Below are 27,810 nucleotides of genomic sequence, written 5' to 3' on the forward strand. Positions count from 1 at the left end.
CACTCACCATAGCACATACCCTCCCCAATCCGTAACCCAGCCACCCTCTCCCTACACCCCTCTCCCCCGGGCAGCCCTCAGTTTGTTTTGTGAGATTAAGAGTCTGTCTCTTATGGTATGTCTCCCTCCCAATCCCATCTTGTTTCATTTATTCTTTTCCTACCCCCCAAACCCTCAACATTGCATCTCCACTTTCTCATATCAGGGAGATCATATGATAGTTGTCTTTCTCCCATTGACTTATTTTGCTCAGCATAATACCCTCTAGTTCCATCCATGTCGTCGCAAATGGCAAGATTTCATTTCTTTTGATGGCTGCATAGTATTCCATTGTGTATATATACCACATTTTCTTTATCCATTCATCTGTTGATGGACATCTAGGTTCTTTCCATAGGTTGGCTATTGTGGTCATTGCTGCTATAAACATTCGGGTGCAAGTGCCCCTCTGGATCACTACATTTATATGTTTAGGGTAAATACCCAGTAACACTACCGGACTTTATACTGAAAATGTTTAAAATGGCAAAATCAATGTTGGGATTCTGTATGATTTTTTTAAAGTACACTCTGTATGATTCCATTTTTATAAAGACTTCATTAATTTATTTTAGAGAAGGCGACCGTGTGTCACGAGACTGGTGGGAGAGGCAGGAGGGGGGAAGAGAGAACTGTGAGCTCACACTGCACTGAACACAGACCCTACATGGGGCTCAGTCCCTCACCATGAGATCACATCCTGAGCCAAAATCAAGATTCAGCGGCTTAACTGACTGGTCACACACACACACCCCCATCTCCTTGGGCATTAGTATGGGTGCATTCCCTTCTCTCTCCCGCACTGCTGGGGACAGTGGCGAACACTCCTGAAAATACATCTGTGAAAAATCATGCCAGAGTTTCCTGGGGTGAGTCTGAGTACGAGCATGGCTAGGAGATGGGTGCACCTGCGGCCTGGGCTGGGCGCTGCTCACCCAGATGGGCCTCCCATCACCGTTCTCTCCAGGGGACACCCATGTCCTCAGGCACCTGAGGGCCAAACGGCCTAGGAATTCACCTTCTCTGGCAGAGGACAGATGGGATTTCTTTCTCTGGCCATGAATATGAACCCTAATCCTGGGGAAGGAGAGCTTTCCTGGGACTTCTGGCCCAGCCAGGCAGCCATGGCCACCATGTATGTGACAGAGCCAGAGGAGCTGGGCCTTGGAGAGAACGAGTGCCTTAAACCAGCCTTGTGTAGGGCATGTGGGAGCAGCAGCCCCTGCTTCTGGGGGAGCAGAGATGTGTGCAGGAGGGAGGCTGGGGTGGAGCCTTCTAAGACACACCACAGTCCCTTCCATGGGCCTGAAACCAGCAGGAAGGGAGCTCTGAGGACAGAGACGCCAGGAGGATTCCCATCCAGGAAAGGGGGCCTGCTGGAGGGTGCTGAAGCCACCAGTCCCGCCGGCCAGAGGCCCTTTACCCAGGATCACCTCTGGTGCTTCTTTAGCATGTTGTCCGTGTACATGTATGGACAGCAATTGGCCCACTGAGTGTTGCTGCACTGCCAGAGATGGAGTGCAGCTGCTGGGCCAGGCTGTAGCTATAGGATAGAGAGACACATATGACATAGTACGAGCCACACTCTGGTCTCCCTCCCCAAAGCCTACCTGGGAGCTGGCGTTTGGGTGCCCTAGGGGCCAGCACACAACAGAGTCTGCGGGAATAGGGAGCCATAGCCCCAAGGGACAGTCCCCCTGTCCTCTCCCAGCTCCGGTCCCGCATCAGCTTTCCTCACTGTGGGGCTCCAGGACCCGAAACCAGGCCCCATAGGGCTGGCTTGGCTCTAGCTTGTAATGAGTTTGCAGCCTCCCAGAGCGCCTGGATTTCCTGGGGCTGGAGGGAAGACTGGCTGCGGACAGGCCTGCACTTAGCTGGACCCTGGGACTGAGTATGCATTTCTGGCCCCTGGATGGGGGATATTCAGTGACCTTTGCATACCCAGATGTCTTGTACCTTGACCTTGTACACGGAGCCTTACTGCCCAGGATGAGCATGATTCGGGCGCTCAGAGGACTTTGGGGCCACAGAGCTGGTGGTGATGAGGAAATGTGGGGGCCCGGTCAGGTGCGGACATGGGTCTCTTTCATGTGCACAGCAGGGCTGGCTCATGGTACAGGTACTGTGTGCAGGGCCCCTGTGCTCAACTGGCCCTCTCGGGAGGGAGGCCTGGTGCACCTGTCCTCCACCTACCCCTGGAGGAGTGACCAAGTTCAAGCATTTCCATGTCCAGCCCTTAGGGAGAGTTGGGAACGTGGGGTCAAGAGAGGCAGGGACATGCCTAGGACAAATGAGGGGTAAAGAGTCCAAGGAGCGGATGCTCTCCAGCCATGGCAGCCCCAACCAGCCCCCATTGGGTTTGCATTGGGGGTGAGAGCCCCACAGATTCTTGAGGATAGCTACCCACCCTGTCCCATGTGGGGACATGAACTTCAACATCCCCAGACAGGTGGAGAAATGTACACCTGCACGGACACACACACACACACACACCACTCAGACTGACCAGATGGGGATCAGATGGGAAGACATCCTGGGAGTGAGGTGGGTGACAAGAAGGCAAGGAAAAAGAAGTCAGAGAGAGCCGAGCCGTGGGACAGGGGCATCAGGACCCCTGGCAAGAACCCAGATCCATAGCATGGGGAGGGGAGACAGGCCAGATTGATGGTCGGGGGTTCCCTAAAGGGCCAGGGGGGTGCCAGGGCACTGGGAGAAGGGTCTGGGTTCTGGCGTCCATCACCACCTGGGCCACTGGAAGTAGGAAGAGATAATGCCCCCATGCCCAAGTCCAGATGGGGCTTCAGCACAAAGGGCCTCAGTTTACTCTTCTGTCAATTGGGCTGCAGAGATGGCATGTCCTAGGGTCCCGCAGGCTTGTAGAAAAGTCTGTTGGCCTTGGGTCTCCATCCCTGACCCACTGTACTCCCAGTCCTGGGAAAATGTTTTGTACTCCCTGGAGGTCCTTCTGAGCACAGGACAGCTTGGGGACTCGGCCGCCTGATGACCTGGCTTGGCAGAATGTGGCAGAGCACTGAACCGCTGGTCTGGGGACCAAGCTCAGGAACCGCCCCCACTGCAGGCTCAGTGTCCCCATTTGGAAGAGGTTCCAGAGTCAGGGCTCTGGTCAGGGTGAGGAGGCCTTAGGAAGGAACGAAGCACACGACAGGAGAGGGAAACAGGGACAAGGGAGGCTTCTGAGGTTTCTTACATCACCCACAGAACTCCCAGATCCTGTTCTTGGGAGAGAGACGGAGGGAGACACACAGAGAAGGCAGAGACAAGAGAAAGAACACAAGAGAGGGAACCAGGAGAAGTCAAAGACTTTCTTCAACTGGCTTGGGAACAATAGCCCATGATTTCACCCTAGTCTAGTCCTGAGAGCGCCGTCACACAGGCCATCCCCCCGGAGGGCAGAGAATTCCACAGGGATGTGGGACCAGGATTCGGGTATTGCCAAGAACCACTGTGGGGACTGCCCAGCACATGGGTGCCGAAGAGGCCCTGGGACCTGAGCCTAAACTGAATGGGAGTCCCTCCCTGGAAGTCTGGGAAGTCAGATGGGAAGACATCCTGGGAGTGAGGTGGGTGACAAGAAGGCAAGGAAAAAGAAGTCAGAGAGAGCCGAGCCGTGGGACAGGGGCATCAGGACCCCTGGCAAGAACCCAGATCCATAGCATGGGGAGGGGAGACAGGTCGAGAGGACAAGGTCGGAATCAGTTCACTGCAACCTTCCCACAGGGCTGGGAGACAGGCAGGAGGAGGGTGGCTTTGCCTGGACCCCAGAGCAGATCCAGGCCCCTCTGAGCTGTGTTCTATGCCCCGCCCAGCCCCCGCTCATCCCTGCATTCCCACGGGTGCGTACAAGCCTCCTGTGAGAGCAGGTACAGAACATATTTGGAGGTCCTACCCCTGAATGCGTCCCTAAGAGTAGAAGCCAGAAGCCCCCACTGGGCAGGCGGGGAGCCGGGGAGGCCCTGAGAAGCACAGGGTCTGTCCAGGCTCATAGGCCTGGGCACGAGCAGGAACCCAGTCCGAACCCAGCCCTGTATCCTCACAGTGGGGACACTGGCTGCCCCGAGGCCTCGCAGGTGCTGTGGGTGGGCTGTGTGGCTGTCACTGTATGGACTGGGCATGGAGCAGAGGGTGAGCATTGAGCACGCGGGGGAGGGGGACCCACTGGGCGGGGCTCTTGTGTGGGAGGAAGTGGTTGGTAAGCAGACCCCAGGCAGTGGTGACCTCACTTTCCTCACAATAGAGCCCAACACAATTGGGGACCCAGGTAACCAGGCACCCACACACAGAGACAGCCCCCTGCCCAGCTCATTTTGTTGCGGATCTTTGAATAAGCAACATGTTCTGTTGTGTTCCTACATGTGGAGGTTGCAAGCTGAAGAAATCATGCCCTGCACATGCTTTCCCTCACTGGGGATGTTGTCTTAAGGCTCCCCGATGGCTCTGGCCATTTGGCCAAAAGAAGAGAAAGGTAACACCATGAGGCCCAGAGCCAGCCCCCAGACCCACATGCTCTGATTCAACCTGTGCAGTGCTAGGTCCCTCCCCATGCTTGAGTGTGTGTGTGTGTGTGTGTGTGTGTGTGTGTGTGTGTGTAAAGGCTCTAGTGAGGTGCGCCCACCCCATTCAAGAACAGGCTGACAAGGGGTCAGATGCCCGGTGGGCAGTTCATGTTCACACCCAGGTCGAGGCTGGCTGGGTGGGTTGTGGGCGTGGGAGGCTGCCTCCTGTGAGAGTAGGGACAGTAGCTTCCCCCCAGGGTGCATCCCGTGTCCTGCAGGTATGGGTCCCTGTCCCAGGTGTGGCGCTGTGCACACACCGTCTGGGTCTGATCTGGGAGCGGCAGGGGGGTGGGCAGGAAGACAGTGAGGACGGCTGGGCAGGGCTCTAACGGTCGGGGCTGGCTCCCGGGGTCTGTCTGTGCAGAGCACTAGTGACGATGAAATAGGAAGGAGGCTGGCGGACACCCGCTCCATCTCCCTGACCAGGAGAGTGACCGTACCGGGCTCTGCAGAAGCAGGGACTGGGGACTCCGGGGGAAGGCCGCTGACACTGGCCGCGTGCCTACACCACCGCGTGGTCCAGGAGCCGGAGCCCATGCAGGCCGAGCCTGAGGGTGAGAAGGCCGGGGCTGGGGCACGTGGGTGTCTGCGGGTGGGTCGGTGCCGGGTCCCAAGGGCAGGAGACCCCAGAGGCTGGTGTGGGGCCAGGAGCCATGTCTGGGCTCAGAGCTCGCAGCGGGCGGACCGCAGTCAGGGAGATGTCCCGGTGAGGGTTCCTCCGTGGCTGCCGCTTCTCCGGGAGGCCCTGGGCTGAGCTCTGTCTCTGCAAAAGCACATGGAGAGACAGGCATGCCGGTGCGCTTTCCTCCTGTCATAGCTGCTCCGTCAGAGGAGCCAGAGCTGGCCCCACCTGCATCCACAGCTCCAGAGGCGGGGATGGTGCCTGCAGGGACTTCAGGAGGAGACCCGGAGCCAGCAGGTGACTGGGCACCTGCCCTCAGCGAGGCTGACTCTGTCTGGGAAGAGCTGGGGTCTGCCCCTGTCGCGGGGCCTGCCTTTGCTATGGATCCTGCCCATGACAACATCTGTGCCTCTGCTCTGGAATCTGCCCCTGCTCCTCCCCCTCCTCCTCCTCCTGAGGAGCGCCCAGAGCCCCTTCTGGTGCCCACAGCCTTGCTCCACAAACAGTTACTCTTTGTTCTATCCCCCGACCCTGGCAACCTGCAGGAACGTTTTGTGCCCGACGTGTACATTTTTCTTTTCTGCTACATACTGATTTTGATTTTGTCTTTACATGTTCTGTATACTATTTATCATTCGTTTTAAAAATAAAATACTTGTTTTCAATTAAACGCGTCATGAGTATAATTACACTCCCAGCGTTTACCCACCACATGACAGAACATTGCTGCAGGATATCTCCTTCCCCAAAGGAGACCCTGAACCCAAAGCCCTACCTGGCCATTTCTCTTCCAGCCCAGATGCTTGCACCCCTGAGCTGCTTTCTCTCTCCCTGGGGAGAAGGTGAAGATCGGGAGGTCGATGCAGGTCCCCTGGAGAGAAGGGTGACTGGGAACAGTGAGCAGCACCTATTCTGGGCAGCAGGTGCAGCCACACCTAGCCGTGCCTGGCCTGGCACTCACCCCCGGCCACTCTGGCGCGGTCTTTCACGGATGTACCATCGGGAGTGTTCAGCACAATGGTGGGGGAAAGACCGGGAATGGAACAGCGCTAACGCCCTAGGACATGGTGGGATCCTCAGTCCCAGTCCTTATGGCAGAATGTCCTGTAGCTACTGTCCCAGAGTCATCGGGGGCACGAGATCTAGAAAGCACCTCCTGGGACCCCCTCCTGCCACCCTGCTCCTGGGAACATCGGAGTTGTTGAGGAAGTGGAGAGGATCCAGGGTGACAAAGGGCCAAGGAGAAGGAAGCACAGCACTGAGAGGACAGATGGACGTGCCCAGTGCCACCATCCCGGGCCCGGGCTGTGATGCCTCCGACCTCACCCTAAATAATGGTTCCTGATGTGTGCACCTGGCTTCGGGGTTTCCCTCCCCCCCCACTTACTCACCCTCCCATTCATCATCCCCCCACCCCCTGCTCCTTCCCCTCCACCCCATTCCCCACTGCATCACCCACCCTGCCCCCCTCCCTCTCATGCTCCCTCCCTCCCTCTGACACTCCTCCCTTGTGCTCCTCTCTCCCTCTCAAGCCTCCTCCTCCCCACCCTACCATCCTCCTCCTCTCCACTTCCGCCCTCCCCCTCGCTGCCCCCTCCCATCTCGGCCTCCCCCTCCCCTGCCTTCCTCCTCTCCCCCTCCCTGTTGTCCCGCTCCATCTCCTTTCCCTCCCTTCTCCCCCTCCCTCTCTCATGCCCTCCTGCATTCAGCAGAGGATCTGGGGGCCACAGGACCACTGGGGCTTCATCAGGGAGCACCCCCAGCCCACGTGGTCATGTCCACTGGGGGAGGTGATGGGGCAGGCCTCAGGGCTAGCCGTGGTGATGAGCACCAGGAATCTGCTCCTAAAACAGAGGCCCATTGCACAAAGAAAACAATGGAGAGACCCATGCTTAGCACTTCCTCTAGGAAAATCTAGTCCCCAAGATTGATGAAAAGTAAATACATCCTAGACTTCATGCACCATGAGTGCTAATGGCTCTATACTCCCTGATTCCTATAAGCAACAAAGAGTAAATCATCCAGCGATGACTGTGGGTTTGTGACACAATGTTTCTGACCAAATGACAGTGTTTCAACCAACATCTCCAGCGCCTCCGAGTGTTCCCAGGGTCTCTGCGAGCCTCTGATCCTTCCACCGACCTCCTTGGGAAGCTCTGTCCTGTCATGTTCCTTGTCTCCTGCCTCTCCTGTGACCTTCTGGTGGTCTATCTCCCCGCACGGGGACACCCTCGCCAGGATTTCCTGTGCCCCTTGGCTGGGTGCCCACATCGCACACTGGGCTCCAAGAGCCCCATAGTTTGTGCAGGCCTGTGTGCTCCCTCCGGGGTCACTTGGCATCTCCCTTGCAGTGGCCTGCATCTTCCTGCACTGGGTCCTCTCTGACGAGTCTGTGAGGCCAGCCTGTGCCCATGTCACGGCCATGGGAGCACGAGTCCAGAAGGTCTAGATGACCTGATGCCGTCCCAGCGTGTGGAGCCTGGGCCAGGGGTGGTCTCTGAGAAGGGGAGGAGTTGGGCCCAGGGAGCCTGACTGGGGATGTGCCACCTTGAGCCCCCAGGAGGAGAGCGAGCACCGGGGGGCCTGGCACTCAGCCCTGCTGGGAGACCATGTCCCACACACAGGGGATCTGTCCCCAGGGCTGGACATCATTGCAGTATCCACCCTCCTAGGCTGCGGGCTGCCGGTGACTGTTAGGGGAGGAGGCACCGCTGACGCGGGAGAGAGGGCCAGGTGCTCCCCCAGCATCAGGTGCCCTGGGGCAGGTTGAGGGGGCATCGGCAGACAGCAGTGTCTGCAGCTGGGGTCTCCACACAGGCCCCCTCCTCAGGCTCAGCACAAGCTTTCTGGATGGCCTGTGTCCCCAAACACAGAATCTGGCCCACAATCTCCCCTCAAACCCCGACTCCAAATCCTCTGTCCTCAGCTCAAGTGCAAAAAGTGGCAATAGTTTAGGTGGCGTTAGGCGCTCGGAGACCTGATTTTCTGGCCCACGCTGTGATACTGCTGACATTTTAAAGATCTCAGGGCTTGATTCAAAACTGGTAGGATGCCAGGGACCACAAACAGCTTTCTGGAAACCTGACTTGGGCCTTACAGCCCTCCCATCCCACCAGCTCTGCTCAGAAACCCTCCAGGCCACAGACCCACAGTCTTGGGTCCTCAGATGGTGCAGACGATGTACCTTAAGAAGCAATCCAGGTGAGGCAGCCTGACACACTGCAGACTCCAGCAAATCCCCATCCCAGAAAGTGAGGGTACCACTGGACCAGCTGTCTGAAAACAGCCAGGTCAGGGTCCCAGGAAGACACCAGAAGCTCAGGAGTAACTGAGTAGCATCTGGAGGTCAGGTAGGGACAGTGGGAATCTCGGGTGGTTTTGCCTGGGGGCAGCTCCTGTCCCATTAAACCCTCAGTGTGATGGCTCCACTGGGGCCGGGGAGGGACCATGCCTGGAGAACCTGTGGCTCCACTGTCAGAGGTCGCCAACATGATCCGTGCACAGGTGAGCAACACCGACCACACCCCGAAGAATTTCTGGAAACAGTAGCCATCTCAGTGGCAGCCGACCTGGGAGGTCAACCTTCCAGCTGCCTGAGGTGGGATCGAGCCAGCGTGCAGCGCACTAGCCAGACATGGGAGAAGGAGAACCAGTTCTTCATTTCAATAGTTTCTGAGTTACCAGTTTGTTCCTGTGGTTAGTATAATTAGCAAGGTCTTGAAAATGTTTTCATGTTCTCTGCTGGTGAGGTTCTAGAAAAATCTCTGGTTTTAGGTAAAATCATCGAGAATTGACTTTGGTTAGTACAGCCATGGTGGGAAGAAATGGAGCTTCCCCAAGACACTAACATTAGAACTCCTGTATGATCCCACCACCGGGTAGACATTGCAGGAATGAAGACAGTTTCTTGAAGTAAGATCGGCACACTCTCACACTATCTCCCCAAGGAGGGGTGGCCACCCATAGCAACAGGGCACCCATGTGGGAAGTCATAGGCACCCCCCCAACCCTGCAGGCAGGTGTTCCCTGGACAAGGGACGGCCCCAGGGTTGGGACATCTCCAAAGCAGCACATCCAATGTCCTGGATACGAGGAGGAGAAGGAGCACAGAACCAGGTCGGTGAGGGTCAGGACACACTACCCCAAATATGGCACCTTGGCAACACAGAAACGGAAAGAAATTTGCATTGAGCAGAAGCAGAAAAGTTCCTCGGATCCCCAGCCATCAGCCCTTCTTCCCTGAAGCAGGTCAGAAAACTCCCATGTGGCACTTGCTCTGCCCAGACCGCAGGGAGGACATGCTTCTCACCAGAGTCAAGGAAGAATTCAGGGCCCCAAAGGCTGTAGGAACAAACCTGCTTAACTGAACCTTTATCTTCCTAGTTACCTCTTCATCATTTACCAGCCCTAGTCCCAACCCCTGTCTCTCTCAGTTCTTCCCACATCCATGGCTTCTTTGTCTAAAAGTGAGAAGAGCCGCCTGCTCCAGTCACCTCTGCTGGTCTCCATGTTCATATGAGGTTCCCACCAAAAAAAAATCAATACGCTTTGCCTGCTTTTCTCCTGTTCATCTCTCTCTGTCAATTTCCAGACCCCACCAGGGACCTTAAGAGAGGCTGAAGGAAACTGTCCTCTCTTGCAGCCCTGGGTAGGGGGTGGTGACGGGGAGTCAGGAAGCCCATCCCATCTTCCGGACCTTGGTTAAAACTGCTCTCTCCTGGGAAGCAACCTGAAGCTACCTGGAAGCTACCAGAACCCCAGCTTGAGGACTTGGCCCTACTGATGAGTTCAGGGTGTGACAATGAATATTTTCATGGAAGCATTCTGAAATCAGACCGTCCTTACACGAGGCCTCCTTCTGGCTGCTCGCTGTAGTTGCTACTGTTGGCTCAGTGACTTTTCTGAGCAATCTTTGTCAAGTCTGTGTTCTTTGCTGTGTGGGGTCACTGGATCCCTATGCTGTTACCTTAGGGGTCAGACAGTGGCTGGGCAGAGAGGTCACACATTTTTCTGAGCTATGGGCTACAGATCGGAGGTCCCCACAATCTCCTACTCAGGTTCTAAGAGTCTGCTCGCAGTCTGCTCTAATAGCGGCTCATGGAACTCAGGGAAACGTGTTACTGACTACCTCACCAGTTCATTAGAAGGCCAGAACTCACGACCAGGAACCTGGAAGCAATGAACAGGGCAAGGTGTGTTGCAGGGGATGGAAGCTTCCCGCTCTCTGAGCTAAAGAGGCCTTTACCCACCTGCACTCTGGCCTTCCTAACCGACGACCTCCCTCCTTCAGGCTCATCTCTTAAGTCAAAGAGTCAAAGACCCGACGGGCACCAAAATGACCCCTCCAGCATAACCACTCCCAGATGCCAGCAAGACCCACGAGATGGACCCCAAGCAATGACTGTCCGGAACTTTAATGCTCTGTGCATGACCCACCAACCTTTGTAATTTATACCCTAATTCTACAAAGTTCCAGGACAAAATATCAATACACAAAAATCTCTCATTTGTATACACACGCAATGAATCATCCAAAATGGAATTGAAGAAAACCATTCCATTTTAGGAAACACCAACATTGACAAAATGCCTAGGAATAGAGGTAATCAACGTGCATGTCTTGTACACTGGAAACCACGAAACTTTGCTGAGAGAAAGTAACGGAAACCTACATCAGTCTGAGGACTCCCCACGGTGATGAAAGACATACTATTGGTAAGATGGCAACAGTACACAACGCAATGTGGAGATTCAGAGTGTTCCCAAGACATTTCACAAAGGCCTTTTGGAAGAAACACACAAGCTAATCCTAACAGTCATATGGAATTTTCAGGGACCACAGGACAGCCGAAACAATCTTGAAAAAGAAAATCAAAGGCGAAAGGTCATACTTCCAATGTTTGAATCTTAATACAAAGCAACAGTAACTAAAACATTGTGATCCTGTCCTAAAGGTATGCATAGCCCTTGAAAAGAATACTACATATATGTTTTTAAATTAAATTTAAATTTGAAAATTTTTAAATAAATTAAAAAAAAATTTTAAAGTATACATACAGGGGCGCCTGGGTGGCTCAGTGAGTTAAAGCCTCTGCCTTTAGTGGGTTCATGATCCCAGGGTCCCGGGATGGAGCCCTGAATTGGGAATCTCTGCTCAACAGGGAGACTGCTTCTTCCTCTCTCTCTGCCTGCCTCTTCGCCTATTTGTGATCAATGTCTGCCTGTCAAATAAATAAATAAAATCTTAAAAAATAAGTATGCATACAGATCAGTAGGAGTTAATAGAGAGCCCAGAAATAAACCCCTTCACCTGTGGTCCTCTGAATTTTGACAAGGGTGGTCAACATTGCAGTGGGGGGACAGAATTGTCTTTTCAACAAAGGGTGCCAGACAACTGACTATCCACGCACAGAGGAATGGAACTGGACCCTTACCTAATACCACATATAAACATTAACTCAAAATAAGCTAAAGGCTTAAGTGTAAGAGGTAAAATTATATACTCTAGCAGAAACAAATGGAGATAGATCTTCAACACCTTGGATTTAGCAATGCTTTTACATCTGATATCAAAGCATATAAAGGGAAAGAAAAAAACAGATAAAATAATATCCTCAAAATTAAAAATCTGTCCTGGGCACCTGGGTGGCTCAGTTGATTAACTGTCTGACTCTTAATTTTGGCTCAGATCATGAACTCAGGATTATGAGATCGAGCCCCGCATCAGGCTCCACACCGAGTGTGGGGCCTGCTTAAGATTCTCTTTCCTTCTCCCTCTGACCCTGTCTACTCGCACACTCTCTCTCACTCACTTAGAAAAGAAATGTAAAAAAAATTTTTTTAAATCTTTGTACCTCAGAAGATACTCTCCAGAAAGTGAAAAGGTAGCCCCCGAATGGAAGGAAATATTTGTATATTATTTATCCAATAAGACTCTGTTGCCCAAGGTATGTAAAGAGCTTTTAGAACTCTTCAACAAAAAGACAACCCCATTTTTAAAATGAAGGATTTGGATAGCGCTTTCTGCAGAGAAATCATACAAATGGTGACTAGGACATGAATTGATGTTAAACATCCTTAGTCTTTATGGAAATGAAGATTTAAACCAGTTAAATGTCTTTTACACAAGTAGAATCACTTCGATCAAGAAAACTAAAAATGACAAAAACGTGTTGAGAAACTGAAACGCTTAAACCTCACTTGTGAAAAATGGTGTAGTCTACATGTAAAATAGTTTGGCATTTACTCAAATAAGTCAAAGCAGAATTACCATACGGTTCAACAATTACACTCCTAGATATCCACCCCCCCAAAATGAAAATACTGGTTCAAACCAACAAACAAAAATGTACAGAAACACTCACAGCAGCCATGTTCACTATGGGCAAAACCCAGGAACTATGCAAACATCCCTCCATGGGGAACAGGATAAACAAAACGAGGAAGATCCATAAATGGCAATCTTGCTCTGCCGTGTGAAGGAATGGAGTAAAATGGTTCGTTTGTGGGGAAAAAAAAGAAATGGTGGCTCCTCAACATATCAGACACAGAATTCCACTGCAGCCTATATGCCCGCCCCCCAATTTAAAGTACAAGTAACCATGTTCAGAGAAGCTTTTCTCACAACAGCCAAAAGGGGGAAGCCACCCAAGCGTCGACTGACAGATGAATGGATAAACAAATTGTGGTTTATACACGCTGGAACACGATTCAGCCTTAAAAACAAAGGGTGTTCTGGGGCGCCTGGGTGGCTCAGTGGGTTAAAGCCTCTGCCTTCAGCTCAGGTCATGATCTCAGGGTCCTGGGATCGAGCCCCACAAATTCGGAGCCTGCTTCCTCTTCTCTCTCTGCCTGCCTCTCTGCCTACTTGTGATCTCCCTCTCTGTCAAATAAATAAATAAATAAAAATCTTAAAAAAAAACAACAACAAAGGGTGTTCTGACACAGGCTACAAGACAGACTAAACCTGGAAGTCATTACGCTGAGTGAAATCAGCCCATCACGGAAGGACAGATACGGTATGATTTCACTCACATGAAGTACCCAGACACTCAGTGTTGAATGTGACTGTAGGGGCTGAGGAGAAAGGGGAACGGGGAGTTGGTGTTTCATGCATACGGTCTCCCTCGGGGAGAATGAGAAAGTTCTGGAGAATGGTGTACAACTGTGGGAACTCAGTGGGTTAAAGCCTCTGCCTTCAGCTCAGGTCATGATCTCAGGGTCCTGGGATCGAGCCCCACATTGGGGAGCCTGCTTCCAGAGAACTGTGTCCCTGAAATGTTTTAAGGGGTCAATGTTATTCTGTTTAGTCACCGTGAAAAAGTGAATGAAGGAATGATGCATGTCACAACGTAGATGGACACTAAACACAGCCCCAGTGACATAAGCAACGTAGAAATACCACTCAGATGGGAGCTGTCTGTGCTCCTGGAATCCATCAAGGTTACCCAAGTAAAGGAAAGTCCTAGGAGAAGGTCCAGAAGAAGAAAACTGGATCTGAATGGAGAAGACATTTCAGACCATCGGGCAGGTGGTGACAGCTGAAGTGGGCCTGTGGTCTGGGTTCAGATAGGGAAAGTGTCACGATTTCCTCACTTGGGGTTACGTGGTGTTTCTGCAGGACAGTGTCCCTGTTTGGGGTAAACTGCACCGAAGAAGGCCCTGTAAAGTGGCAAACATAGTAAAGAAATGACAGCTGGGGAGATGAAGTGCATGTGTGCAGCTGTGACAAGATGCCTGCACTTTGAACTCACCGCAGAGTAAATGACTCTCCCAAACATCCATGTTAGCACAAAGTCACAGAAGCAGAGAGGACATCGGACTTCAGGATGAAGGCCAAGCCCTCATAGATCCAGGTCACCCACTGTGCAGAGGTCACTCACCCTTGGAGGAGGCCACGTGTTAGCATGAAGGGAAGCCTCAGTAAAGCGGACTAGGCACTCCAGAAGGGGAGGGTGGAAGGGGGCACTTGCCGCTCAATGCCCATCACAGACCCCACATCAGAATCCCCCACAGGAGAGACTCATCCCTTCCAGGCCCCACAGGGGAAGCTGGAGGTTCATCTACCAGAAATCACCATCCCTGCAGCTCAGCCGGGGAGAATCCTCCATCACCCCGAACCCCCGCCTCTCTTCAGTGGACTTTCCTTCCAAGCACCCCTCCCAACTTCTTCCTCCTTCTCCATGAAATAACTTTCCTCTCCTTTGTTTCTTGCACTTGCCTGTGATGGAACCGGAGCTTGCTCAGCCCAGACTGCCGTTCTCTGCTCTTCCCAAATAAACCCATCTGGCTGGTCAAATAACTGGCAGTTTGAGTTCAAGGCAAACAGAACTCATAAATTCCAGACACTTGCAAGGAACAAAATCAATATACACTAATCACATGCATTTCCACATGCTCCAAAGGAACCATCAGAAAGAGACTACGGAGAACAATCTCATTCAGGACTGCATCCAAAAGACCAAGATACCCAGGAGTTCCCTGAACGAAGAGGTGACAGACCTGTCTTCTGACAGCCGTGAAACACTGATGACAGACATGGAGGGAGACACACGGAGTTGGGGAAACACTCTGTGCTCAGGGAGGAACCGACACCAGGAATATACATCCTCTCCCCAAAGCTGTCTACAGAGTCCACGCTGTCGCTCCTGAACTTCCAGACTCTGGACCAACCCTGAAGCGGGTGTGGACATGGGAAGGACCCCGCACGGCCAAGGCAGGGTGGGGGGCGTCGAGCACTGAGGCCGCTCCCTGACTGTATTCTGAGGAGCCCCAGGAACCAAATCCGCATGTGCCCAAACACAGAGGTGGAACCCGGGGCGCACATCCAAGCCTAGAAAGGGGAGAACCCGCAGCCGCACATAGCACTGCGGGAGACCACGTCACCGCACACATAACCATGGAAGCCCCGTTGTGTACACAGATTGCCCTTCTTCCCTGGGAGCCTGAGACCACACACCCCCTTCCCTGTCTCCGCTCAGGTGGCTTCTCCTCACCTTCTCCTCCAGAGGCTGGTCCTGAGGAGGCTGCACTGCTGTAAGTGTGGACGCGACCCCACATCCTCCACAGCGAGTCCTGTCAGGGCGGGAGTGGCCTCTGTCAGGGTGGGAGCGACTCCAGTGCCTCCAGAAGTCTCCCAGCAGGCCCTGATGAGGCTGGGCTCCTGTCCCTAGTGCAGCTGCCCAGGTCAGGCTCAGGGCAGGAGCTGGGGTCTTGCGCCCTCTGCTGGCGAGGGAGGGCAGTGCAGGACTAGGGGAGCTCACCCTTCAATGGAAGCACCTGCTCCCTCCCAGGGTCCAGCTGAAGCCACTTCATTCCGGAAATTCAAGCTGCATGGAGCCCAATATACCCCCAGCTTCTCCAAAAATTGCTAAGGAACAGTGACTTGGAAACAATATGGAATGACAACAGTCCCTCAAACAGTGACACCGAACATGACACTGGCCCTGAAGCAAACCCACAATCAGACCTAAACTTGCTCTCAAGCCTGGCCCTCACCCCAATCCAACACCCTAACTCTAGCCCTCAACCTAAACAATGTTCACAAAAATCAAAAGGTAGAAACTGTAAATATCTATCAATGACGAATGCATAAGCAAAGTGTGGTGAAGGGCTGGAATTTGGGTTCAGGTTCAGGTTTCAGTCATAATTCTAGATCAGGGAGAGGGTTTAACATTGGGGTGAGGATTTAGAGTGAGGGGCAAGGGAACAGTTAGTGTTTAGAGCTTTAGGTTTATGATTTAGGGTCTAAGTTTCAGGGCTTATGGTAAAAAGTTCAAGGTCAAATTTGGGGGTTGGCTTCATGCTGAGATTTCAGATCAGGGTTCATGACTCAGAGTTCTAGATTAGGGGTAGGGTTTGTGGCTCAGGGCTTGGATCCAGGACTCAGATTCAGAGTCCAGGCTTTGGGCTCAATTTCAGTTTTAGGATTCAGGGTTCCAGTTTGGGTTATAGAGTCAGGTTAGGTTTCAGCATCAATGGTAGGAGTTAACATTAGGTGTAGTGATGACACATTTTCTTCAGTTTTCACTGTAAACACAAAATTTCTGTCTGATATGTCTAAATCTGAAATATATTTCGTTTGCTGTCAGGAGCTGGTTTGGAACTTAGGATTCCAGTAATTCCCTACTGAAAGAATTCTGGTACTAGAGTTTACCAGTCACCCAGAAACGGCTTTCATCTTGTCCCAAACATCCCCTTGGCAGAGAAGGGTGAGCTGGTGCCAATGCTGGGATGACTTCATAATGGTAGAGGTGTGAAACCAAATATCATGGAAATGTTCATGGAAAATGAAACAGGAGGGGCGCCTGGGTGGTTCAGTGGTTTGGGCTGCTGCCTTCGGCTCGGGTCATGATCTCAGGGTCCTGGGATCGAGCCCCGCATCGGGCTCCCTGCTCTGCAGGAAGCCTGCTTCCCCCCCCCCCCCTCTCTCTCTCTGCCTGCCTCTCTGCCTACTTGTGATCTCTGTCTGTCAAATAAATAAATAAAATCTTTAAAAAAAAGAAAGAAAATGAAACAGGAGACAAAAATTGGTTGACTCCTGATTCTTCCACAATAAAAAGACCAAATTTCCAACAGAATCTGATAATGTTCCCTAGGAAGGCCTATGGTACTCAAAACTAGTACCAAAAGAGGACCCTCTTTCCTGGTTTAAACTAAGAATCCCAGCAGGATACATCCTACCTTGTGTCAAAAATGAAAAAAAAAAAAAATTTCACTATTTGGCTGTTCCAGTGTACAATCTGTAGAATCACTGACACATTTTCTTTTCTCAAATCCCCATTAACACACGGGTAAAATGCAGGCAATGTTTTAATGCACTGCTCATTGGAACACCAAGTACGAGGAAGACTATTAGAAGTAATAAAAAGATATCGAATATGAAATTCTGAAAAAGCACCTTTCTGGGTACTTAATGAGGATCCCTAACTATAAGATCTAACATCTCATCCTATGGAATTCACCCTTAAAAATCATCAATAACAATAGCAGGCTCACCACTGTAACCACCTCACCATTGACCTCTAGGTTTGTAATACACACTCCAACCGCTAGAGACACAATTCTCAGCAGCAGAAAGGGACTTGCCCACTCCTGGTGGACCAACTCTTACAGTGATGCCAAAAAATCCCACTCCTTGGAAATCCCAGCCATTAGAACACAGTTCCAGAAAGCACACCCAGAACTCAATAAAGGACAGACATCTCATGAGGCAGATACTGCAGATCACCACCACTCCCATGAAGTAACTCTACAGTGAACTGCAGACCTGTCCTCTTCCCAGGATTACATGGGACACCACATTCTTCCAATACTCCATCCTTAGAACTAAACCATGAAATGCCCTCATTAGTCCTGCATGCAGGCTCACAGTGAGCCCTCGAAAGCCAGACCCCTTCTAGAGAGCACACAGCCTCTCACGCCTATCCTACCAGATGGAGGGTTCTGCTCTCCCCGACTTCTGTATCAACTAGAGATACTTGGAAGAAGTCTTGCCATAGTCCACGGAAAAGCCATATTCTTCATCTGCAAAATGATGGAAGGTGAAACACCACGGATTCCCTGCACCTTCTTGAACCTAGGTAAGTTGGAGATACAGCTTGGAAAGAGCTATTATCCCCAATCCCCTACACACACACCCCCTTCCCTTGTGCACTCCAGACCAGTTTCCAACCACCTTGCTCATTCTCAGCCATCGCCTCTGCAGTGTAGTACAGTAGTACTGAGGTGCTGGGACTGAGGTGCGAGGTGCTAAGCCAGCATCTTGGACCCATGTATTATTCGAGATTAATAATCATTTTATTAACAGATGCATCCTAGAAGATCTTACCACCCCAGCCATTAGAAAAATCATTACAACAGAGGTCCTAACAACATGTGCCAGTCTCCACTGCTCCACTCCCTGGCTCCAGGGATTGGCTCATCCACGGACATGTGACCTGGTCCAAGCCAATGAGGTGGGAGGACCTCGGGTGTCAGCCTGCAGAGCCAGGCATGGGGTGGACCACCCAGACCAGGGGTTTTCCATCACAACTACAGAAGTGGCCTAGGCCAAGCCTGTGCCAGAGCCAACGAGGACCCAGGAAGCCAGGGGCTCCATAACATTGCTGAGGGCTGAACTGGAATTGTCCTGAGGCCCACACCTGCTAGAATCTCTGCTAACTCAGGAGAACCCTCAATGTGCTCATGGTCTTGGCCTGAACAAGATGACCATCTGTGTGGTATATAACCCACAGATATACCCGCGAGACAATAAGGGCATACTTAGCGAAGCAATACCTACATGGAATTCAACCACAGACAAACATCTTTTGGCAAGCGAGGCCTACAGAGAAATGTGGGGGAATTCCTGCGGACTTAATTGTTAGCCAATCCCACAATCATCTTTTTTTCCCTTCAAGTGGAGGGGCCGGGTCGGCCAGGAGAGATCCCAGTGTACCTCCAACTGCCACGGGAAAAGAAGAGCCCTCTCCCCCCACCATCCACCATGCTGCAAATCTGGGGTGTGGGAAACTACTCCCAAGGGCCAAATGGGACCACCCCCTGTATTCTGTCAATCAAATGTGGCTGGAACATTTGGTGTGGACGGTATGTGACTGCTTTCAAGCCTCAATATAAGAGTGGAGTCACTGTCAGAGAGACCACATGAATTGCAACACTGACCTGAAAATCTTTACATAAGATTTTACAGAAAAGTCTGTTCTGATCCCAAAGATCCTAGGGTCACGTCACTTCTTTGAGTGGAATGTAGCTCCTTCTGGGTAAAATCAAATTTCTTCATCCCCAGAGGCAAGGACTTCCATTCTTTTAGCCAGAACTCCATCTCCATCCTCCTGTATTTATACCTTGAGTGGCACGTCCACATGTCTGCTGCCAGTGGGAATTCAGTGTAGTTTACATGATCGTGATGCTCAGAAACTTGTGAGTGTGAGTGTATATTTCCTCTATGTTAGCCACAGTGTGCAAGGAGAACACAGTACAGTACTTTCTGTGCTTTCTGTTCCACAGGAACAGCCACATAATGGGGTTCCATGATGATCTCAGAAGGAGGCCACCTTCATAGAACAAAATTCATCTGTGAGGACTCCCAAATCCCTCATCCTGGACGCTATGTTCCACAGAAGCTGGGGACACACAGAGGGACAGAGACTCCCCCTGGCCATCAGGGTTTTGAAGGATGCCTGCTCTTCCAGGACAAAAGATCCCAAAAGCATTCCTCCACCTGTCATGCAGACAGGCATCTGTGAGAGAGATCTACCTCGTGCAGAAAGCACAGACCGAGAGAAAATAAATGACAGTCTTGTGTGACAGATGCCATGACAGGGGACACTCGGAAGGCCTGGGAGTGTGCAGCATTGGCCAGACCCGGGGGCAGGGAGACCTGGAATGATCCAGGAGGATGATCACAGCTGTGTCACTCCAGGGGAGGCTCAGGACGACTGGGGGTGTGCAGAGTTGGCCAGACCAAGGGGTGGGGGGGACTGGGATGGCACCAAGAGGATGTCACAGATGTGCCCTTGTATGGCTACATGTGTCAGTGTGACCAGGCATTGGCCAAAGCGGAAATGAAAAGGTAGGCAAGGTGCAGTGTCCCTAAACTGCCTTCTGCAAGGCTAAAGATTGGTAAAGATGTGTTTTCAGTACAATTACATTTTACATGCATACAGGAGTCCCTAAAGCTCACTGTGTAGAACATGAAGTCCATAGTATGCCGTTGCTTTCATGTCGAGGTGCCGGGGACAGAGTACACTTGATATGTCTTTATGTTGCTTTCAGAGTATGATGACTTTTTCTGCCTTCATCTTTGATCCAAGGACAGGGAACAAAGGCAACACAGATCTACGCTTTGAAATGTCACCAGAAACCTGTAAACCCAAGTTCTCACAGGAGCTAAAGGTTCAGGACCAGGGTGAAAGAAAAGGGAGTCTGATAGCAAGGACCAAAGAACATGTCATGTGTATGTGAGCTGGTCCACTTCTCTACCTGTCGGAAGCAAGCCATGCCTGACAGGAGGGAGTCACAGTTGCACCTGGTCCATCTGTTTGCTGCCCTTGACCACAGCAGAGGATGTGCTGAGCTGGGTGTGGGTATCGGGGGAGATGGGCAGCTGGCCACACATGCTACCTGCCAGGTACCTGTAGGACCAGCCTCTTGCCTCAGCTGAGATGAAACAATAATTATGTTTCCTTACCTATTTCCTGCGACAGGTAATGTGCTCAGTGCTTTGGTGACTATATCCTTTCCCATTTTATAAAACACTTTAGGCAGTTAAGATTGACATTTGAAAAGCTGTCCATAGTTGATGTATGCAATGTGACCTTGAGCCGAACTCTAATATCTAGTTAAGATACACTTGATTTAGAAGATCGCTCATAAATTAGAGGACGGTTTTTAACGAGCTAAGGAATTCAGGGACCAACCCTCTTCTGTCCTAATGCCCTTACAGTCTGGTAAACTGGAAAAAATTTGGCCATGTGCTATCTGGAGAGTGGCCACACGGGAGCAACAGTGAGTAAACAGCGGCACAAACCCCAGTACAAAGCCAATTCTTCCTTCGTTCTGTCAGACCTTGTCCATTCAATGTTTACACATCATTTTATAGATTATGAAAAGTGGGACTTTGCTGAATTCTTTAAAAACCAAACTCATTCTTTCAATCTGTTAAAAATAGAAAAATGTTTTCTAAAGTCTTGGAATTGGCGAGCAGATGAAGCCCCAGTGGCCTGGGAAAAGGCCAGTCCTGTGGAAACTATTCAGGTCTACTTAGGAAACAAGGATGACTTCTACTCCACTTGGTTTCAGGAAGAACTCATGTCAACTAACAGTACTGAACCCACACAAAATAGTGCAGCTCAGAGGAACATAAAAGCACCAACAGCTTCCAGAAGCACAGAAAGAGCCACACCCAAGAACCAAGAAGACATAACACTGAGGCTCTCTCTGCTCAGGCCAATATGCAGTCTGTAGATCCTCTGGAGCTAGAATGCCCCCCAGTGGCCTTAGGAGTCGTGGGTCAGGCAGAGCACACACCCTGAAGCTCCACTGCTGGAACCCATGACTAGCCTCCTGGTCCCTTCCTCCACGAGACAGCTCCTCCCCACTGACCACCTCAACCTGCTTCTTGGAACTCCCACCCCCCTTTCAGTCCTCTTCGTTCACTTTTCCAGTCACTGCAATACCATACGGTACATTTAACTACATACTATTCTGTCACTGAAATTTTTTTTCATGTTGGCTGTGAAACTATACTCTGCATCATCTACCCCAATGTAGAATTACTGTCGCATTGCATGACTTAACTGTGGACTCCGAGTGCCCTCACAGTGTCATGGGACTAGTGTCCTGGGCAAAGTCCTCGTTAAGCCAGCTCAGCTGTTGCAGTGAAGCCGTGATCCAGGCACTGCGATTTCGTGCAAGTAAGACAGCACAGCCAAAACTTTGGTTTGGGTTCAGAATTGCTCACGACCCCTCAGCCACATCAGATGGCCTGGGGGGCGCAACCTGAACTACCTGCCAGTCCAATGCTGCCCTGCAGAATTTCCATGGAACAGCTATTATGTCCAATGGGGGAAGTCAGTGGGAGCAGGGAGGTTGGGAGTCAGAAATCCTGAGATAGAATCCATCTTGGAGACTGCCAAGAACTTCCAAGGAGTTCATTCCATAGTCTTGAATGAGTCAGTTAATCTAAAAACATTTCCTTGTTTTAGAAATGATGAGCCTGAAACTCCAAGGAAGTGACTCTCCCAAGTCATATTGCAAATCAGCAAAAGAGCCAGCCTGCGATGTTGGTGGCCTCCAGCATGATCCCCATAGTGGCTTTAGCTAGAGCCACAGTCACCCATTTATCTTTCCTGGACTCCCAGAATCTCATGGGACTCTTCGTGGAGCATATTCTGCAAACAAATGTCACGTGAGTGCCACAAAACCCTCTGAACTGGTTATAACAGGACTCTGTGATGTCAATGGAGTCCCAAGCCATAGGCCATCTCAGAGTCTGTCTGCAAAGATATGGTGGGTAGAAACCCACATGATGACACAGGGTAGACGAAGATGGGAACAGCTAGTGAAATAGGGGGTGCTCACATCCCATCTGGCCCCAGATGACACGGTGGTGTCCAGCAGCACAAGTCCCCCAGATGCCCCCCCAGGCCCTTCACAGAACTCACCCCTAAGGTTTGAAGCTGAGCTTCATGCATGGGCCATGAGTGCCCCAGCTAGCTCAGGGAAGCATGACACAGAGCATAAGGATGCCACAGCCTTGACAGATGTCTATTCATGGAGCAACAGATTTCTCCAAATATATTCTGAAACAGTAAAAATTCACTAATAAAACATGGATATTTTTGATTAAAAAGAAAATCACACTTTTTCAATTAATAAATAAACTCTGGAGTATCTACTCAGTGCAAATGTACAGGTTGAGTCCTAGCGTGGGATATAATGAATAGATTAACGATAGGAAGGAATGCAGGCTAAGGGCTAAGAGAGCCATGCTATTCAGAGAGAACCATTAAGGAAGCCTATTAAGAAGATGTTTTTCAGCCAAGACTAGAAAGACAGGGCCAGTGAACCCATATGTGAAAAAAGTGACAAGCAACTCTATTTTCAATTATCTATATTCAATTATCTTGCCATATAAATGGCAAGAAATATTGTCTTAAGAGTTGCTTTCGAACATTTAGTTCTTCTCCCTAACTATCTGGGTTACATGCTAACCTTTACTCACTGTAAAATACTCTAAAATGTCTTATTTAAACATGGACATCTTGTATTAAAAGGCAAGTAAATTTACCCTAGCAAACTCCTAAACCTACCCCTACCCATAACCCCTGATCCTAACATGTGACCATAAAACTTGACCCTAAATGTGACCCCAAACTTGACCCTAGGTTGGGCTTGGAGGGGTGCGTCCCCAGAGACCTCTGCCAAAGCGCCAGGTACTGCGGACACCTGAGCAATTCAGAAGACTCTGCGTGCCACCCAGAAGGAAACCATGTAGTTTGGAACTCTGGAAGTGATTCAGAGCATGAGGAATCAGCATGCACACCTGAGGCTACTCCATACCAGCCTGGAGCCTGACACTCCCCCTGACCTAAGCCCTCAACACAGCGCTCTGGGTGTCTTGCCATACAGTTGGCAGACTGAATTTGCCATGATCCTAGGCCACAACCCTAAACCTAGGTTGGCTTTTTTAAAGGACCACGTACAGAGGACTGCCTCGAATTCCCCCGGAGAATCTGGCCAAAGCAGGTGTTCCTACAACAAAGTTATCAATCATACCTTTTGGGACCCTAGAATGGATTTAGAACAGGAGAAATCTGAATGAAATCTTGAACCATTTCTTAGAGTATTTTACAGAGAAGAACCAATTATTTATTTATACTTTCATACTATACTGAATGCAAAGCCTGAGCCTGATACTGTCCTTAACTCTACCCTTAATTCAAATGTCCTTGAATTAATTGTCCTTGAATCAATTGTGCTTAATTCAAATGTCCTTGAAGGTCTCCACAACTAAGCAGATCACATCTTCCATGCTTCTGGGACTAATTCTATCCAGCTTAAGGCATAGGTGTAAACATGAACACAACTTTCTACCAAAAGGACATACAAGCACCCAAGAGACACACAAAAAAGTGCTCCACATCAAAAGCCATCATGGAAATACAAATCTTAACCACAATGAGATACCACCTTAAAACAGTTGGCGTGGTTAAAATTATCAAGGCAGGCAATAACAAATGTTGGCGACGATGTGGCAAATGGGGAACACTCTTACACTGCTGGTGGGAATGCAAGCTCAGACAGCCACTCTGCCAAATGTCATCAAGTTTCTTCAATAACTTAAAAATACAGCTGCCCTATGACCCTGCAATTGCACTACTAGGTATTTACCGCAAAGATACAGATTGAGTGAAAAGTAGTCACACCTCTCCCGCAATGTTCAAAGCAGCGATATCCACTCCAGTGAAACTAAGAAAAGAGCCCAGATTCCACAGAGAGATGAATGGATAAAGAAGATGTGGCTCATATCTACAATGGAATATTATTCAGCCACCTGAGAGGATAAAGACTTAGCATCACATCCACCTGGATGGAACTGGAGGGTATTATCCTGAGCGAAATTAGTCTATCAGAGAAAGACAATCGGTACATGTAAAATAGAAGAAACACCACACAGGATCAGAGGGGAAGGAAGGGAAAACTGAATGGGAAGTCACTAGAGAGGGAAAAAAACCATAAGAGACTCCTCTCAGAGAAACAAACTGAGGGTTGCTGGAGGCGAGGTGGATGGGGGATGGGGTAACTGGGTGATGGGCATTAAGGAGGGCACATGGTGCAACGAGCACTGGGTGTTATACACACCGGATCTATTATTGAACACTACATCTGAAACTAATGATGTGCTATATGTTGGCGACATGTTATTATATGCTGAATTTAAGTTAAACAAAAAGGACTTAAGGAAACACTCCTAAAAATTTGAATAGAACCACCAAAGATACTGAACAGCCAATGCAATCTTGAGAAAGAAAAACAAAGCTGGAGGAGTCACAATTCCAGATTTCAAGTTATACTACAAAGCTGTAGTTATCCTAACAGTATGGTACTTGCACAAAAATACACACAGCAACAAAAGGACCAGGACAGAAGCACAAATATAAAGCCACAATATTGTGGCCAATTAATCTTCCACAAAGTAGGCAAGATCGAAAAGAAAAAGGACAGTCTCTACATCAAAGGGTGTTGGGAAAACTGGACAGCTATGCACAAAAGAATGAAATTACTCTGCTTCCTTACACCATACAGACAAATAAACTTAAAAGTTTCAGGATCTCAGTGGAAGATCTGAAACCATAAAAATCTTATAAGAAGGCATAGACAGTAACTTCTTGACATGGACCAAAGCAACATTTTGCTAGACTGTCTCCTGAGGCAAAGGAAATAAAAGCAAAAATAAACTACTGGGACATATCAAAATAAAAAGTTTCTGCTCAGCAGAAGAACTATGAAGAAGTAATTATAATAAGATGACAGGTTACTGAAAGGGAGAAGATATTTGCAAATATTCTATGCAATAAAGGAATAGTGTCCAAAATGTATAGAATGGATACAATTCAACACCCAAAAAAACAAACAATCCAGTTAAAAAATAGAAGACATGAACAGACACTTCTCCAAGGAAGAAATACTGATGGCCAATGGTTCCATGAAAAGATATTTACCATCACCAAACCTCAATGAATAACAGAATCAAAGAAACATGTGGACAATAATACAACAATAGTAGGGACTTTAACACACATTTCACTGAAATGGACAGATTATCTAAGCAAAGGATCAACAAGGAAATAAAGGTTTTGAATGACATAAGGGACCAGATGGACTTTGCAGATGTATGTAAAACATTCCATCCCAAAGCAACAGAATACACATTCTTCTATAGTGCACATGGAATGTTCTCCAGAATAGATCACATACTGGGTCACAAATCAGATCTCAAACAGTACCAAGAGACAGGGATCATTCCCTGCATATTTTCAGACTACAATGCTTTGAAAATGGAACTCAGTCTCAGAGGAAAGTTGGAAGGAACTCAAATATATGGAGGTTAAAGAGCATCCTACTAAAGAATGAATGGGTCCGCCAGTCAATTCAAGAAGAATTTTTAAAAATCACAGAAACAAATGAGAAAACACAACTGTTCGATATCTGGGATGCAGGAAAGGCAGACATAAGAGGGGAGTATATAGCATTACAAGTCTTTCTCAAGAAGCAACAAAAGACAAATACACAACAACCTACACCCAAAGGAACTGTAGAAAGAACAGCATAGAAAGCTAAACCTAGAAGGAGAAGAGAAACAATAAAGATTAGAGCAGAAATCAATGAAGTAGGAACCAAGAGAATTGTAGAACAGATCAACAAAACTAGAAGCTGGTTCTTTGAAAGAATTAATAAGATTGATACACCCTTGGCCAGACTTCTCCAAAAGAAAAGAGAAAGGACCCAAATCAATAAAATATCAAATGAATGAAGAGAAATCACACCCAACACCAAAGAAATACAAACAAACATAAGAACATAGGATGGCAAGTCTATGTCAACAAATCAGGCAGTCTTGAAGAAGTGGATGCATCCCCAGAAACCCAGAAATGACTAAAACTGAACCGGGAAGAAAAGGAAACCTGAAGAGACCCATAATCAGCAAGGAAATTGAAGCAATCATCAAAAATCCCCCAGGAGGGCGCCTGGGTGGCTCAGTGGGTTAAGCCGCTGCCTTCGGCTCAGGTCATGATCTCAGGGTCCTGGGATCGAGTCCCGCATCGGGCTCTCTGCTCAGCAGGGAGCCTGCTTCCTTCTCTCTCTCTCTCTGCCTGCCTCTCAGTGTACTTGTGATTTCTCTCTGTCAAATAAATAAATAAAATCTTTAAAAAAAAAAAATCCCCCAGGAATCAAGAGCCCAGGGGAATTGTACCAAACATTTAAAGAAGATTTAATACCTCTTCTTTTGAAGCTTTTCCAAAAAATAGAACTGGAAGGATAACTTCCAAACCCTTTTGATGAGGCCAGCATTACCTTGATCCCAAAACCAGACAAAGACCCCACCGAAAAGGAGAATTACTGACCACCATCCCTCATAAATATGGATGCAAAAATTTTCACCAGGATACTAGCCAATAGGATCCAACAGTACATTAAAAGGATGATTCACCATGACCATATCGAATTTTTCTTGGGCTGTAAGGGTGGTTCGACAACCGGAAATCAATGTAATACACTATCTTAATAGAAGAAAGATCAAGAACCATAGCATCCTCCCAATAGATGCAGAAAAAGCATTTGACAAATTATAACATCCTTTCTTGTTCAAAACTCTTCATCAGGGAGGGATAGAGGGTACATACCTCCACAACATAAAGGCCATCTATGAGAACCCCACAAAGAATATCATTCCCAATGGGGAAAAACTGAGAGCTTTTCCCTTCAGGTCAGGAACACAACAGGAATGCCCATTTTCTCATCACTATTGTTCAACATAGTACTAGAATTTCTAGCCTCAGCCATCAGACAACAACAAAGAAATAAAAGGCATCCAAACTGGCAAAGAAGTCAAACCATCACCATCTGCAGACAATAGGACACTTTCTGTGGAAAACCCAAAATTGCTAGAACTCATCCAGAAATTCTATAAAGTGACAAGATATAAAATCAATGCACTGAAATCACTGGCATTTGCCCACAGCAACAATTAACAGAAGAAAGAGAAATTAAGGAGTCCTTCCCATGTATAATTGCACCCCAAACCACAAGATACTTAGGAACCCATCAAACCAAAGAGGGAAAGGATCTGTACTCAAAAAAACTATAGAATAGTCATGAAAGAAATGGAGAAAGACCAAAAAAAAGGGGGGGGGGAATGTTCCATGCTCATGGATTGGAAGAAGAAATATTGTGAAAATGTCTATGCCCCCTAGAACAATCCACAGATTCAATACAATCCCTATCAAAGTACCATCCACATTTTTCACAGAACTTGAATAAATAATCCCCAATATTCTATGGAAGCAGAAA

General features: G+C 49.1%; 1 protein-coding gene and 2 long non-coding RNA genes across 3 annotated transcripts in view; 2 read left to right on the forward strand and 1 right to left on the reverse strand.

Moving 5' to 3' along the window:
* The window catches only part of LOC309857331, a 30,092-nt gene extending 14,360 nt beyond the window's left edge, over window positions 1-15,732 (reverse strand). Inside the window, exon 1 of the long non-coding RNA XR_014307637.1 lies at window positions 15,231-15,732. This is a non-coding gene — a long non-coding RNA (uncharacterized lncRNA). The remainder of the gene's footprint in view (window positions 1-15,230) is intronic.
* The window catches only part of LOC309857330, a 74,262-nt gene that overhangs the window by 24,528 nt on the left and 21,924 nt on the right, over window positions 1-27,810 (forward strand). The window lies entirely within an intron of this gene.
* On the forward strand, window positions 3,750-5,879 carry LOC309857329 (uncharacterized protein; the record flags this gene model as incomplete). Its single annotated transcript, XM_082750055.1, has 3 exons — window positions 3,750-4,182; window positions 4,978-5,167; window positions 5,431-5,879. Exons 1-3 carry the CDS (start codon window positions 4,171-4,173, stop codon window positions 5,877-5,879), a joined length of 651 nt encoding a protein of 216 aa, XP_082606181.1. The 5' UTR covers window positions 3,750-4,170.

Source organism: Mustela nivalis, assembly GCF_964662115.1.
Source record: "Mustela nivalis genome assembly, contig: HAP1_SCAFFOLD_631, whole genome shotgun sequence".
NCBI classification, from domain to species: Eukaryota; Metazoa; Chordata; class Mammalia; order Carnivora; family Mustelidae; genus Mustela; species Mustela nivalis.